Source organism: Eufriesea mexicana, unplaced genomic scaffold (assembly GCF_001483705.2).
Source record: "Eufriesea mexicana isolate 0111107269 unplaced genomic scaffold, ASM148370v2 scaffold1312, whole genome shotgun sequence".
NCBI classification, from domain to species: Eukaryota; Metazoa; Arthropoda; class Insecta; order Hymenoptera; family Apidae; genus Eufriesea; species Eufriesea mexicana.
In genome coordinates, this window is record NW_016909446.1 from 475805 (window position 1) to 492400 (window position 16596).

General features: G+C 51.2%; 1 protein-coding gene across 1 annotated transcript in view; it reads right to left on the bottom strand.

The window, feature by feature from the left end:
- Nucleotides 1-751: 751 nt before the first annotated feature.
- Nucleotides 752-16596, bottom strand: part of LOC108547888 (uncharacterized) — a 20723-nt gene continuing 4878 nt past the window's right edge. Inside the window, exons 4-12 of the mRNA XM_017900598.1 lie at nt 9104-9231; nt 8867-8992; nt 7617-7971; nt 7310-7481; nt 7133-7232; nt 6874-7048; nt 6637-6780; nt 6192-6428; nt 752-5737 (exon numbers count right to left, since the gene is read on the bottom strand). Of these exons, the coding sequence (XP_017756087.1) occupies nt 1317-5737; nt 6192-6428; nt 6637-6780; nt 6874-7048; nt 7133-7232; nt 7310-7481; nt 7617-7971; nt 8867-8992; nt 9104-9231 (5858 nt within the window). The 3' untranslated portion in view covers nt 752-1316. The remainder of the gene's footprint in view (nt 5738-6191; nt 6429-6636; nt 6781-6873; nt 7049-7132; nt 7233-7309; nt 7482-7616; nt 7972-8866; nt 8993-9103; nt 9232-16596) is intronic.

Below are 16596 nucleotides of genomic sequence, written 5' to 3' on the forward strand. Positions count from 1 at the left end.
CGACAGTACGAGGATTATCTCATATTAGAAACATCTAAAAATACTACTTTTATTTTATATAAAAAGATCTCGAACGACTCCCAGAGGTCCATTCCCTATCTTCGCCTCTCCTCCCTCGTCCCGTTTCGTAATATACAATTAACGTCTATATATTTATGTACAATTTGTTTCTCTGCCTCGCTGCCCCCTTCGTGTCTGCACACACACCCGGTTAATGGTGCTTGATCCTTGCTTAAACGATACGCCCACTGCACGACCTAAGTTTGCGCAAAAACGTATGGACAAATTAAGCTCTATATCGCGACTCCGTCGTAACAACTTCTATAATTTTATACAATCTCTGCTTGTATTATATATTCTATCTGTTCGAAGGAAATTTCGCGTTACCACGGTCCCGCGATCAGCGTGATTTACGATCGCATGCGAGATTACCGTAGTAAAGCGAATCGCGTTCGAAGGAATGGAAGGCATTTTGTAACGTTACCCTCGACTTTCTTCCTCCTTTTCCCCTTTCTCCTCGCTTTCTTTCTCGCCACTGAGCTTCGTGCGCTTCCACGGACTACTTATCGCAAATTTACCGAATAATCGAGACGCGATAACGAGGTTTTCTCTGCGTGATTGGAGGGAGATTGAAGGCATCGCGTTAGAAATCGCACGAGTACGTTTCGCCAAGGATTTCTACGCTATTCCACAAGCTTTTCCACTTTTCCACTTTTCCCTTTCTCTCTCTCTCTCTCTCTCTCTCTCTCTCTCCCTCTCCTTCGCTCTATCCCTTTCTACCTAGGAGAGACCTTTGTGTCAAGCTGTATGAAGCATAGCTCGTAAAAAACGCTCGTAGACTATAAACATTGGGGGAAAAACGAGTGAATGATTAACGCTAAAGGGGGAGGAATTACGCGATAGATCGTGAGAGTCGTGTCCAGAGTTCGTCCTATTCAGCGACATTCTCGCGTAACTGTCTCAGAGTCTCTCCTCTGTTCGTCGACTCGTGCTCCCGCGTTAACAAACGATACGATATCGGACCTGGATATAGAAACCGACATTTCCCTATTCCTCTCGAGATCCGTGCAGAGATCTGTACAACGAGTTACCGATCGCTGTCATCGACGTCAGGCACCGCAACCGAGAAACGAATGATTTAGGCCCGCTTTGGTAACAACGAGGTCACTGTCATGGAGGTCACCTTTCATGCACAGCCACCTGCGACTAAACTAATACGATCCATTGGGGCGTTCCCCTACGCGCTGTCAAAAACTGCCATTCGACCAGACGAACGAACGCTGGAAAACCAGAAGCAGGATCCACGTCGTCCTACACTACGACCTCTTCAATTGTCCCAAGTCCGAGTCCTTCGGCGAGTACAGGCCGAGCTTCAGAGTGAGCTCTTTCGGCTTCCTGACAGCGTTCCTCACAGGGAAAGGACTGAACTGAGTCTTCGGGCTGGTCACGGTGTTGTACCCGTCCTCGCCGCCTTTGCTCGAGTGACCGATGTTGCCCAGGCTCAGCGAGGATTTCTTGTAACTGCTGGAACCTCTGTCGGGCAGTTCCGGATATTTGCCGACGTTTATCTTGCCGGGGAATTCCGGGTGGGATACGGGTCGTTTGGACTCGTCGGGCAGACCTGAAGAAAGTTTCGTGGCGTAGTGATTGATGGTGGAGGGGAAACGTTGATCGGGGAACTGGCGGTTCGGCGACAGAGGGTGGTAATCCCGGTGCCTCGTCGGTAAATACGATCCCGTGTCGGTACCAGGTTCTATAGGCGGCAACGTGCTTATCTGCAGGTCGTACGTGCTCGTCGCGTGGGAGTATTCCTTGGGCGACAGGGGATCGTACTTGCGACGGAGGATATCGGAAGAATCGGCGGAATAGTCGAAGAAAGAGGTACCAGCAGTGTCCAGACATCTCTCCTCCTTCGGGATGTACTTGGTGGGCGTCAACGACTCGGTGCTCCCGTTGCTGTAATAGGGAGACTTGCTCGGGGTAGCGAGCGTTCTAGTTTCGGATGGGAGGGACATGTAGTCGGTTCCGACATCTCTGGCCGAGTCTTCGTCGTACCTCACGCGGAACTCCAGCGACTCCTTCGTCATCATCGGGCTCTTGATGGGTAAATCGTAGGCGTTGATCGAGATATCCGGTTTGTGGTTGATGTACTCGAAACTGGAGTCCACGATGGACTTGTCGTACGGCGTGGTCGCGAACGGATTGGTAGAGACGTGCTTGGGAGACAGCTTGGGCTTGAAGTCGAACGACTTGTAGGGCTCGTAGGAGCTTTTGAGCGGCGACGCGTCGTATTGGACCGGCTTGGACGTGTACCTGAGAGGCGAAACGTCCTTGAACGGCGACGTGTCGGGAACGTAGGGAATCGAGGTGAGTTCCTTCTGAGGAAGCTCCAGGGTCGGGTCCGGCAGCACCTGCGCCGAGGAGATTTTATCGAGCTTCTCCAACTCTCTGTAGATGTCTATGTCGCTCTTGGGCGACGAGTCGTCGACTTGATACTTGGCCACGCTGTACGGTAACACGTTTTCCGTGTACTTGGGAAACTTGTCGACCGGAATGGATGGTTCCTGCGTGGAGCCCAAGTCGCTTCTCGCGTCGATGGAGTCGCTCGACGATTTGTAAGAGAATACGTTGGTGGAGATGCTGGATGGTTCCAGTCCCTCGATTTCGCTGATGTTCTGGCTAGACGGTCCTTTATCCAGCGTCACCATGCTCACCGGCGAATGCTCGTCATAGTTTGCCAGCAGTTTTGACAACTCCTCGTTTATCTTGCGATCTATCAGAGCTTCCCTGGTGTCCATGTACTCGTGAGATATCACGTCGTCCACGTCGAACTGATCCATCTGTTCCGTCTCGTCGATCAGGGAAAGTTTCGACAGTTCCTCGTTGATTTTCGCGTCGAACTCGGACACGCTGGTGGCGGTCATGCTGTCGAAATCCTTGAAATTGATCCTCGCCAATTCTTCGTTGATCTCGTGCTCGTTTAGCCCCATCTTCTCCAGTATCGGGCTAAAGATCTTCGAGATCTCCTCGTTAATGGGGCTAATGGTGATTTCCTTCGATATCTCCTCCAAATCGGGCAGACGCTTCTTCGCCTGGCAGGCGAGAATCTTTTGCAGTATGGCGGAATTCTCTTGAATGATCTTCAACGCCCTATCGCTGTTCCTCCGCCCATTGTCGTCCTTCCGAGGTTTCACCTTCGTCCACACGCCCAGCTTCGATTCCCTGCCGTCGTCCGAATCGTCGCTCTTCCCACAGGTCATCGTCTTCAGTATACTGTCGCTCTTCTCGTCGATGTTGATCTTTGGCTGTACCACGTACAACATTCTCCCCTCCCCGGTTACATTTATGTCTGGTGTCTCCAATCGACACCTACAGAAATTGCGCGCAGAGTCGCTGAAAGTGTCCTGCCTCCTGGCCTCCAGGCTCTTCATGTCCTCCCACATGTAACTGCTCTTCTTCGTCAGCATTCCGCTGTCCGACGAACCGTCGTTCGCCTTCGCCTCCAGGTGCTTGATGTCCTCCAGGATGTCGCTCGATCTCTTCTTCGCGATCGAGGTGGCGAACTCGTCGGTGGAAGTCGACGACTTCAGGTCGGCGTACCTTCTGCTGTCCAGGCTGCTGGAACTTCTCTCCAACAGCTTCGACCGGTCCCTGTATCGATAATTTAGATAACGTTTATCCAGCTTCTCCTGAGGCAAACAAGGCACCACGTCTTTCTCCGACAGAGGATCGTCCGCTCCGTCGTCGAAGGCGTCCTTGTCTTTGCGATAATAATCGCTGGTCGTTGTCTCGTAATACTTAACGTCCACGCTATCGTTCCTCCTATCAGTCAGGTTCACGCCGGAATCTTCCTTCTTCAGACTAAATTCCGACCTGACGAAACTTTCGCTCTTTCGCGTCACGCTGTCCGCGTTCTTCGCGTCCGTGGTCTTGGACGAAGAATCGAACTTGGACTGATAGCCTAGGAACTTGTTCGACTCCCTCGAGCTGCTCGACTTCTGTTCGGGCGACGTTTCGCTGCTGTCGAAGCTGGACCTCCGCCTGGACGCGCTGTACGGCGACGTCGGAGTCTTTTGATTAGGATTAGAGATGGGATAAAACGGCGAGGTAGCGCTGCTCAAGTCGATCGGCGAGCCTGACACGTCGTCCTGCCCCCGTCTATTGAAATTCGAGGTATACTTTATCGAGTTGGCACTTATTGGCGATTGCAGGTCCGAACTGAACGACCTCTCGGAAGACTTTAATTTACTCGGACTGCACGATTCGCTGGAACTGCTCACCGCCAGCTTCGGACTCACCTCCGACTTGTTCTTCAACGAGTCCGTGCTGATGGGCGTCGTTGAACTGGACAGTTCGTACGTTTTCTTCGTGTCCGTCCTCGCGCTGTCCCTCGTCACGTCGGAGTCTATGGAACGAAGCACCAACGTCTTCGAATCGGAACTCACCGACGAACTGATAGACTTGTCCATGGAGAAATCTCGGGAATCCGACCTGACAGGTGTCCTCGGGCTGACGGTCAGACTAGAGGGTTTCGAGTCGGGTCCCATGGTTTCGCCGGAGCTGTACGATTTGCTGCTCTCGGGCGTCTTTGGACTCTTGGCTAGGTCCGCGTAGACCTTCGTCTGCGACGACTGTATCCTATCGCTGTAAGGTGTCCTATCTAACGTCGTTTCCGGGCTCTTGACGCTGTCGGGAGTCAACCCAGGTGGCCCGTGCACGTTCAGCGTTACCTTGCCCAGCTTCTGATCGACCGTCATCGGAGAAATGGGTAGATGGCCGACGTAGGTCTTGCAGTAAAGCGATCTCTCGGTGTTCACTGTGTCCAAAGTCTCGTTGATCAAACTGCTCGCTTTCGACGTCTCGTACGGTTTCAGCTCCAGGGACACTCTGCTCGAGAAGTCGAACGTCTTGAAGCGATCCGACTTGATTTCGTTCTCCATTCCTAAATCCGAGATCGCCTTGTCAGCGACAGTATCGTACTTCTTGTCCAACGACGTGGAAAAATCGGAGAACACATTCGAAGAGTCCTGTCTGGTGATGGCAGCAGCTGCCGTGTCCTCGGGTTGGTCTTTCTCGACAATCGCAACTTCGTCTCGAGGCACGTCGACGATCTCGTCAGGTGTCCGTTTGGATCGATGTTTCTCGTGAACCAATACCTCCTCGTCCTTGGGACCGATCCTGCTGCCAGGGAAACCCAGATAATCGTTCAGGTCCAGAGGTTTCTTCGCGATATCGCTGTCGGGAGTGTAGTCCACGGACATGTCAGGTGTCGATTTCTCCTTCCTCGTCTCTTTCGTCGACTGATCCGGCGACTCTTTGATCTGCGCGCTAAACTTTTGAGGAACCATCGAATTATTGTCATCCTCCGCCGACAGTCGTCGTATCTGATCGGTGATCTTCGCGATCGACATGTCGCCCAGGTTTTCCTCGGACGCCTTCCGGTCCCTCGAGCCGTCGACGTTCAACGGCTCGGTTTTCTCCTCTTGGAACGAACGGTCGAGCGTGTTCTCGGGCAGCGGCGAACCGTTCAGCCGAGAGCTCTTCTCGTCGTCGGCTGCGACCACGAAGGACTCGGATGCCGACGTAAGGTCCTCGCTGTCAACGTCACTCAGACGGTCCGGTTCGTCGCACAATTCCGTCGACGTGCTGTCGCTGTCGCTGTCACCGTTGCTGCGTTTCGGAGACGCCAAGTCAGCTTCCACGGATTGCACTAACACAGCGTTGCTCGCTACCGCTTCTGAAACACGTACGCGAATATTTCGACGAGTCATATGAACCGTATTTAACTGGCCGAAATTTGCGTACGTTTGTCTCTTATCGCGCGTCATCGAGCGATGATTCTGAATTCGTATCTACTTTTACGTTTTATCCCGATGTCGAGTCGATGCTCGATCGGTAACAAAATTCCTCGCGCGGGATTCTGTTCTATCGACGGTAGATAAGGGATCTCCACGAGAATCGACTAACCGTTGGTTAGCCATACGTACGAACAGACGGTAAACGCGTACCACGATGGTCTCTGTGTTACCATCGCTCGGTATACCAACAGTCGACGAGTAAAATATGCGATGAAACGGCGAGTTGAAAACGACGCGTAAAATTTGAGAACGATAGAGGAATATCTCTGCGTATTTACCGCGAAGGAATTGCATCGAAAGACGATTTATAAAGGCTCTGCGTAGGATTTGTACCTGACGAATTCGAGGGTTTCTGCTTGGGCTTTTTCGTGTCTTTCCAGTGAAGCGTGACACCTTGTCTGTCCCTTCGGTTTTGATTTAGAGTCGTGGGTCTTGTCTTGGTCGGCGCAGCACCAGAAGGTAGACTCAAGGGTCGATTCTTCCCACTCACGAGCGCACTTTTGCCCACTAAAAGATGATTCATGGCCTGAGAAGTAGGAGGTGGTACCATGGTCTGCCTTGCACATGCAGCTGCGCCAAGGGGAAAAATAAAAAAAACGTATGCATTCTTGTAGCCGTTCAATTTGCAACAGACATACTTGCATTGGTCTTATTGTACGTCGATGCTTAAACATTTACGCGAAGCACGCATCTCAAAGCGATGGAAGAAACGAGATGATTTATCGTGCCTTAAACCTTAGCAAATACAGCTAATTTTACGATTAGAATCAGCAATTACCGGAAAGTATGATATGAGCCTGTCGTTGACGTTCCCGTAGCTTGGCGTACTGCTGTTTCAACGTGCTAATGTCCAAAGCGAGGCGTTCACGGTCGCTGCTGGGTGCCATAGCCTGCAGAGCCCCGATCGTTTGAGGTATACGATCTGCGAACGTGTGTTTACCACGTGAAACAAGCGCACGGCTAATATCCTAACGGGACAACGATTACAACGTTAACGCATTTTTCCAGTTCCTACCTTTCTTCAGTCGTTGCGCCATGCTGAACATCGCCGCGGCCACGGCCAGCCTCTCGTCCTCCTCCGTGTCGCTGTCGTCGTCGTCGCTCAGCTTCCTCGCCCATGGCGTGATATTGTATCTGTGCTTCTCTCTCAGTCCCGTCACGCCGTGCAAGGAGCCCATACTCACGATATTCTGGGGAAAAAAAGAAACGACAAAACCGGCGTCACGTCCCGTGGATAAAGCGTCCCGGTATTATCTCCGGGCACCCAAACAAACCTTCACGAGGTTATTAGTATCCGTGAACTCGAGCATCTCCCTCGTCAGCACTCCCATTATGCTGTAAAACTCGTCGGCCGATGTTACCGTCATGATACGGCTGAAAACAAACGACGTGAGAGCACGTCGAACCAAAACAAACAGCGAACCGCCGCCACGGGTCTTTGATCCACTTACTCGGAAAGTCCTTCCCAGATGGCCAGCGCGGTTCTCAGCAATATCTCGTCGCCCTCGAGGAATATCAGGTCCCAGACGCGCAGCACCGCCTCCTGGGGCAGGCAATGACAGAAGAGAGTAAGGAACCATTGCATGGTGAACACGTTCGTCAGAGGTGGCTCGTAACTGCTGCCTGGACAAATTTTTTCCCCGCCAATGAGACAAGCGTGCAGAACCGAGAGCCCGCAGCAGTGCCTGGACTCTATCCTCGGCCCCGCTCCACACTCGATCGAACAGAGAGTTACGATTGCACAACCAGTTTGGTTACCTGTCGCCTTGTCCTTCGCGTCGTTCTGCAGCGCCTCCAGGTGTCTCGAGAGCTTGGGCAGCCTGGCCCGCAAGAGATCTCGAAACACCGCCATGTCGACGGACAGGCCGCGTAGATTGTCCGCGAAGTAGCCCTCCGGCAGGACACCCTCTATCAGGTAGATCATCACCTTCACAGCGGCCGACTCGGCGCGATCCATAACCTGCAGGACCAGGGCGGCCAACACGTTCAGGCCCTGGCAATAGCCCACGGACTTGTTCCATCGGGCGAATCCCAGTAGAACGCGACGAAGCACCGCTTGATTGTCTCTGCCAGCTGCACCGCAGAACAGACTGCAGCCCGTTCTGTGTAGGTCCTGCAACACGGTCATCGGGAACGCGTGTACGCTCGCCACTACCTCTGCTCGAGTTCACCTCGAGTTCTCCTCGAGTTCTCCTCGAGTTCTCCGCGGGTTCTCCTCGAGTTACCGTTCCAAAATCGAAGCGGAGGCGACGCCGGAGCACGGCTAGAGCTTCGGCTAGCTCTTCGTTAAAGGTCACTTTTTCCCGACGCGAGCCGGTTAATTGGAAGGCTCATCGGCGACGCTTAATTGCCCGGCGTGCGAGTGATCGATGATCGAAATTTAATTGCGCGTAATTATACGGCGAGGGGGACGTCCGAGGTACGGAATCGTGGCAGGCGAGCGAGATTTTCGTGGACACGGGATGGGAACTGGTTCTCGGGTCACTCGGCACGCCGGAGGAACATCGTTCCGGCAGGAATCCGATCGGAAGGTGGGAAAAGCGAGCGAGAGTGAAAGCTGTTTTCGCGTTGAGAAATATTTCAAGCGCGCCGCGAGGGACACGCTCGCGTCGCGACAGCTATTCCTACGGATTCGTTAAACGGACGAATATTCCTCCGTGATCGCTTTCGGAGATCTCCCGGTTAACGAGATTACTTTTTGCTTCGTGTCCGTCTGTCAGCGCGGGCTTCGATCCCGTGGCTTTGTACCCGTGATAGTCGTCGTCGGTAATGCGCGTAAAAACGAGGATTCGAGTAGAGGAAGCCTGAGAGAGAGAGAGAGAGAGAGAGAGAGAGAGAGTGAGGAAAAACAGGAAAGAGGATAGCGGATAGGTTTAAATTTCGGATCGAGGAGCACTCGAGGAAATCCCACCGCCCATCGTCGTTACGGCAGCCTCGGCGTGGAACTCGCGAGAGCAGGGTACACGCGAGGGACTATTATAAAAAGGATGTACGTTTCGCAGTCTTACTTTAACGATTTGTATACCGAGCTCTTCATCGTCAGGATTACTCCACTCGTTGAAGCAGATCTTCTCAGCCTGCTTCCAATCCACACCGCGCTGCTCCAGATGACGTTCCGCCAGCGTCAGCCATAGCTGTGGAACATTTAGAAAAAGAACGGGGTGACTTGGGAGAAAACGAGGATGCCCGCGACTGGCCACGAGACGAGGAGGCATCTAAGCATCGCAATCTCGCCTGATACTCGCCTTCTTTCGAAATTCCGGCGGAATTCCTCCCGATAACCTGGCCACCATTTTCATCGCGTCCAGCCATTGTATGAAACCACTTTCTCCTGGCTGCGGTGTCAGGCTAAATCTCATCTTCGTGTCTTCCACTGCAAATTCAACGCGTTCGGGTAATAATCTCGTCGCGTCGAGTGGAACTCGTGCAAACAGCTCCACTCTCTTTCACCTTTGCCGCGAATAACGCGAGATTAAAGAGAAGCGAAACGGGAAAGGCGAGAAAAATGGCGCAATCGTTCGGAGTGCAGAAGCTTCGCGAGGATCGCGAACAGGGGGGACGCCACGCGACGCACCAACCACGCGAAAGATGGACGGTTAAATCGCGATCGAGCGCCTCGACGATCACCGCGCCTCCAAGCTCGTTAATGCGTTTATCGGCCCGACAGTTTTATCGTCTTTAATGCCGTTATTTAATTAGGCCTTAGGCGAATCCACGAATCGGCTACGCGACGCCTTCCGCGTGCAAACTGCGCGAGATCCAGTCCGTTCATCTCTTTTCGTCCATTTTGCTTTCGCAGCAAACTTCGACTCGATCGTGCCACTCGAGTTCGGAAAAGCGAATGTAAATATTCGAGCGGCGAGAAATGCAGTTTGAACGTTTGAAAATAAAAATCTATTCGCGGGTATCGCAAATATTATATCGAAATTCGAATTTCCATTTTGTCGCGGGTAGTACAACTGTTACCGACTGCTCGATCGTGTACCAATTCAGCGTCACGAAGAAATACTGTATTTACATCGGACTCTAGTTTAACCGAGCAGAAGGAACTCGTTGATCGAATATGTTTCGCGTCGACACGTCCAAGTGTCCGTCGTTAATTTCGATCCCGGATAAACGCGATCCCGTAAGCTCGCGATCTCGCGAACGCACGATCGGTTTCCGTTATCCGTCTGCTCTCCGAGGATAAGCTTGGCGAATTCCGCGGCTCGAATCACCGGTACCGGTAACCGAATCTCCATCCAAGCACCAGGCTCTCCGCTCGAACGTAGCCTGACTCGATCGGAAATAAAGCACCGAGACGATGCGTGTGATCAACTCTTCGAAGAACACGATTCCAACTTATCCAATTGTCGGACGTTGCATGAATTTCTAGCAGCCTACAAAGGTAGTTCGCATCCTTGGAAGCTCGTCTGCGAGGAATTTCACAGTCGGCGAAGCGCGGCCCGAGCTCTGCGCGGTGTACGCGATCGGACAATTATTCGTCAAACGATTTCGTTTCACGTGGCACCGGTGAACCACGGAAATCGTGCTTATCGTCAACGATGTAAAAAAAAATCGTTAACTCGCGGCGAGACTCGAGCTCCGTTTCGCTCGCTCCGTATCGATTCCGATAATCGTCTGGGTTACGTAACGTCTGTTACCGTAGCGGTCCACGCGTGGCAAAAATTCCGCGAAAACGGGACGGAATTGAGCAGACAGCCAGGAAGGATGGAAATCGCGCGCCGATTTCGCGAAGGGAAGCGGAGGCGGCGCGCGAGCGAAGCGAAAACAGAGCTTTCGGGGCCGCGAGGCGAGAGAGTGAATCGGAATTGGCGTGGAACGGAACGAAAGCTCGCGCGGATTCGCAGTGGACATGCACCGTGATTGTCGTGATTGTTGCGTTCACCTTCCAGTTCTTCGTACTTGGAGGCAGAGCTGGCAGCGTACGCGGCTCCTGACGCGAAGTTCTTCAGCGAGTTGAAAAATCCGCTCATTCTCCAATTAGGAACGCCGCTCTTTCTTCTTCATCGTCACTTTCACCTCTGCCGCCTCTCGTCGTACGCAGTGCAGCCGCCTTTCAGCCGTTTTCGTGATTCATGATCCGTCGTCGACCTTGCGTTCATTTTCTCGGGATCATGCTCGCCAGCCGCGCTCTGCGAACCCTCTGTCGTGCGAGACGCATTTTTATCACGTGTCTGAAATCCCGTATGCAACGTTTTACCTCGCGGACCACCTCTAAAAATAACGCTCGGCCACGTTACGCGCCTCTTCGAGCGTGTTTCACCTCGGCAACGCTTTGCGGTCGCCGCTGATACGCGTCGCCGTCCAGCGGTTTCCAGGGATTCATGGGATGCGAATTTTTCCCGGTTACCGTCGGTCGGTGATCTAGTCACGGGTTCCGAAAGATTTCTTGGAACCGTCGAGCAGAAATGTACGAAGAACGGCGAACAGTGGGAACCGAATGGAGAAATTTCTTAAATTTCTTTCATTTTAATTCGAGACGTCGTTTGTTTCGCCGTGTTTATTTCATGTATGACTATTGCACGACTATTGTACGAAGGATTGGAGGAAATAGGAGAAACTCGCAAGCTTTGCAGACAAAATCGATGTCCGATGCTTCAGAGTCCATTAATAAGGAAGAATGCTCGTACAGGGGGTTTAAAGATCGTACGAGAGAATGGCGAACAGCGAAAATTGAATAAAGGAGTTCTCTTCGAGGTTTAATCCGCGAGGTTCGACCACTTGCTTTCTTAACGTGTATACGTAGTGGCGTGTGTTATTGTTATGTAAAGGGTTAGAGGAAATACGAGAAACGTCGCAAACTTTGTGGATAAATTCGATTTGTAATGCTTCAGAGTCCGTGGGGAGGGAAACGTATCCTTTATAGCTGAAGTTTCTACTGTTATCTTCCCATCTGCCATTGCCAAAATGTGCTCTTAAAATCACCGAGCGAACGTTGCCTGTATCAACGTATGCATCGTAATAATAGATACATGGCTCCCGATTATTTCGTTTATGAACGTGACAAAATATGGGGGTGGTAAGAAGTGCGAGGAGAGGTGCAATAGAATCGAGACGTTCGGGGGTGAATTGACAGCGTTAGTCTCGAACGATTAATTTCGACTGGGTGAACTGGATGTCGAAAGAGGAATAAAAGATCCCGCAGCGATAGATCGGGATACGGATGTCGAACGCGATCGTCCACTGTGTGGTTTTTCTTAATCACGTCCGCACGAAGTGTACCACCTGTTACAAAGCGCTTAATGCGGATGTACCAGCGGTACGTAACACACGCGCCCGATTCGGCGAAGAAATTCGCGATAACGGGACAAATCGATCGGTTATCGGTTTCAATTGAAAGCGCGTGACGTATGGAGAGGAACGTATACGTTTCGAACCCCTAGACCTTCGGCGTGAATGAATATTCGGGGTAGATCATTCGACGTCGATGACGAGTGGACCAATCGAGGCAAGGAAATTTAGCTCGACGTTAAATCGTATCGATTAGCGTGAAAAATAATTCGACAAATTGGTACTCTCGTACGGAGTACACTCGCGACGCAGTTGGAGGGTATGTTTGAAGTTTAAAAAATTTTGCAAATTTAAAGAGGAAGGAGAGAAGAGGAAGGAAAGAGTTGAGGAAATTTGCGAAATATTGTCCAAGTTGAAACGAAAAGGAAAGAAAATAAGAAAGGACGGGGAAAACGGGTGCATATGGTTGCTACGCACCCCACGAACACGAGCACGATCGCGTACGAATGCGAACGCGAGCACTCGCACACGTTGAACTGGAATCGCAACGCGAAACGAGGTATTAGCACCAGCCGAACTGGTATCGAACGTTTTGATTTATCTAATCCTATTCAGCCGTGGGTTACAGATCGATTTCTCCGCTCTTTCCCAGGCCTACTTATTTCTTGGCCGTGCAGAAGATGCTCACCCACCGAATAGAACGTTCCAAGCAGAGGCATAGAGGCATCGCGCACCAAACTTTCATCCCCTTTCATTCCCGTCAGCCTGTTCGCGTGTACTCGGAACTGCACGGACACGAAACGATCATCGTCGTTCGATAAATCAACGTCAACGTGCCCCATCGCGGTCAAGGAAGCTACCAAAACACATCCCCTCGAGACAGCACCCGGGGACGTCTTACCATTGTCAGTGCGCGAATCGACGACGTGAACGTGAAGCGGACGGCGTGTCCCCAGGAAAGCTGCACGTCGGTCTACGCATCTGGCCTCGTGTCATCGAGCACACACGGTTCTCGAACACTCACCAGAAGCACATCCCCGTGGTGCACCCCTCCGACACTGACGCGTACTCGTTCACCCGCTGTGTGTACGTGAGGCCAGAGAGAAATCGGGGGTAGAGAGACACTCGTTGGAATTCACGCGACACACAATGACGCCGACGATGACGACGACGACGACGACGACGACGACGATAAAGACGAAGACGACGAGCACGTATCCCCGAATCGTTCGCGATGCTTTCGCGTCTCCATAGACAGCTGCTGCGCGAGGCTCGCGGCGAGCACGCAGCACAACCCTTGTTCGAGAGGAATACGTCGAGTCAGCTGAACGACCACTACGCCGGCGGAAGAAGAGAGTTGCGCGCGCGCGTACGTCCACCGTGACAATAACCACGGTGGATGGCGTGCATGGGAGGGGTAGTTGTCTCGTGGAACCCTGCAATAGGCACACTGAAGCCGTTCCACGAACCGTTCGCTCTGCCAGCCTTAGCGATCAGCCACTCCCGTTACGCCGCATGCGCGGACGCCCACACCGTCGCCACACCACCACCACACCACCGCCACACCACCCCCCGCTCGCACGAATTCGTATCTGTGGGGGTGCTCGCGTGCGCCAACGTCTTCGCGGCCAACGGGAACACCGTGACTGCTCCGTAGGGGTGGCTCGAATCCGGTTATTACCTTTTTTCCTCGCGTCTTCGACCACGCTGCCGCGGTTATTCTTCTTCCCTTCTGCCAGTATCTTTCGCTGCCACGGACACTTCCACCGATACTTTCCGTCGAACCAGTGCGGGCTCCAAATAATCCCAGTAACTCTTTCCATTATTCTCACTCCCGTATTCCGCCCGTCCTAGAGTTCTTCTCTCGACGAAACGAGATTCCTCCACCGAGCTGTTTTCACCACGAGCGAGGTTACTTTGCCTTAATACCATACCCTGCGTTGTTTCTCGGACTCGCGTCGAGCTCAGTCGCTTCCCTCCGAATTTCTCCCCGTAAATGCGCGTTTCCATCGCGTACACGCGACGGAGCTAGGGATTCTACCGCGCCGGCATCGCGGTGCAGCAGTCGATTTTAATCCGCGTGCACAACAAAGCCGCGTTCCTTGGATCGATGAACTTATCGACTCGGTCCCTTTATGGGTCAGTCGGAAATGTCGTCAGAGTCAGTAGCAACACGCCGGAGAGACTAAGGCCATCAGATACAGCCGTGGATGGATATAGCGCGTATCTAGCCAAAGTTCTCGAGATAAAAATGAAAAACAACCATAGATGGTATTTTTATGATTTCCTATCGCGCCTGTCTCTCGTCTGCATTATTAATTATCCCGCTGCCGCGTGAATCGTCGCGTCCCAACCGATACGAATCATCCCCGCGTAGTTTACGAACCACCCTCTTTACGCGTACGCTTTGCGTCGACTTGATAATTCGGTGGTTCGCCACGAACCGTTCCTCTTATTCTCTCCTCGCGAATGTCGCGATCGGGACCGTGTCGTTCGAACTTTGACGAAACTCGAGCTCGCGGAGTTCGACCTCGGTAATCGAATTTGCAGCAATTCGCTCGACGATCGCGGGGTACGCGAAGGCACGCGGAATGGAATAAGAGAATTCGAAGGGAACGCGAAGACGCTCGGTGACTGGAGCACGAAAACGTTAATTCCCGATCAAGACGGCGGTATGGAGACATAAAAGGAGCCATCGTTTCGTGTTCTTTCGATGGGGGACAACGATAACCGGTTCCCGACATTATCGTTCGCGTGGTTAGGTGCCGGAAACAATTAGCGGTACTGTCAAGAGATCAGTGATAGGATTCTTTCTCCACGAGCGGACCATGTTCGAGGAAACGAGTGGACGAAAATAAAGGGAAAATTCGATTTATCGACGTTTCGCGATCGAGTTTCGTTTCTTTTTTTCTTTCTTTCTTTTTTTTTTTTCCTTTTGCGGGGGGTGCTCGTCTCGAAAAATCTGATCGAACGCGAATTAAAGACGAGCCGACAGCTGCTCGTTTGTAGATAGAATTACCTTTGTCCATGTCAAACGAGGCTACGTTGCATGGCCGTGTTCGATTGAGACACGCGATCCTTTTCGCGCGAATACGACCCAATTCGATTCGCTCGCGTCCAGATGGATCCTCGTGTGATCGCTTATTTTCAGCTTATTCGCGGATATTCGCTGTCGATCCTCGAATTTCAATGGACGATACACCCTAGCCGATATTAGCCATTCGAGCGTGTTCGTTCGGAGAAATGAAAGAAGTCCTCCACGACGGGACCGTATTCTACGTTGATAAAATAAATATTCCACGTCGTGGCTGAAAATTGATGAAAGTGTACGGGTAATGGAATAATCAAAAAACCAAATTTGATACCAAATTGGGAACGTTTCTGGAAAAAGGCACGCAAACCGAGTAAATCGCATTTAACAATTCATCTCTGAGGGTAGCTTAGCGTAAATGAAAGAAATCTTAATTTCTGTCAAATTTTACTGATGACGCGAGTGAGGGTACTCGAATCTATCGAATTCGAATATCGTATCTATCGTGTGACAATCTTAATAGAAATTTGAAACGATTCTCGTCAAGGGATGAACACGAGTTGCACCGCGAATGAAGTAAACAAGTTGCGCGTTGAAATTAGGTTCGTCCATAGGCAGTTTTGGGTGGAAAAAATTAAATTTTCCGCGCGAACTAGGGGTACCGCGATAATCGACGCAATCATCAACGCATAATCCGCGCGTATATATTCAGCAGATACGCTCATTTCGCAAGACCGTGTTTTTGCCGCTCTTGCAAGCGTATCGGGGTAATGGCTTGGAAACAGTTACTTAATATTTTGCACGCTCGGTTGGGCCATTGAAGCACTCCGGCAAAGGACGGAGTTTAGAAGCAGTGTTTGAAAAATTGCGCGGGGTCGATAAGTTCCTCGAGTTAAGGATGAAAAATTGTCGAACGAAAGCGTCGTCTTGTTCCAAGGAAACAAATACCGGGGTCGTCGCCGGGGGAATAGAATTCGAAAGAAAAACTAATAAATGGACGAACGACGCGGAGATTAACTTCTTATAGGTCCGTCTGACAATCGGGAAGTATTAACTCTCCGCCATCTTACGTTCGGAGTGATTGAACAAAGATTTTATAATCTGGTAGGTCCAATATCCGCTCTACCTGGACAATGATTTTATCCTTGTAGGTCTTATTATGGAGATACCGTACAATGAAAAATTTTCAATTCCCGGCAGACCTAGTAGAGTGTATAATTTTATCGATTAGAATATTATGAATAGCTAGGCTACATAATTACGAACGAAAATAATTACGAATATACCGAAAGTGAATTTCGCGAATAAAAAAATTTATAATCGATGGTGCTAATTGATCGAATTAAGGAATCATACTAACCCGTTCCTCGAAATTGAACTTCTTTTTCCTGTGTGGATAACGATCTTTCAAATGTGCAATTAAAAGAACGTAAACGTAAGAATTTCTAGCTTAATATATATTATCTTAATATA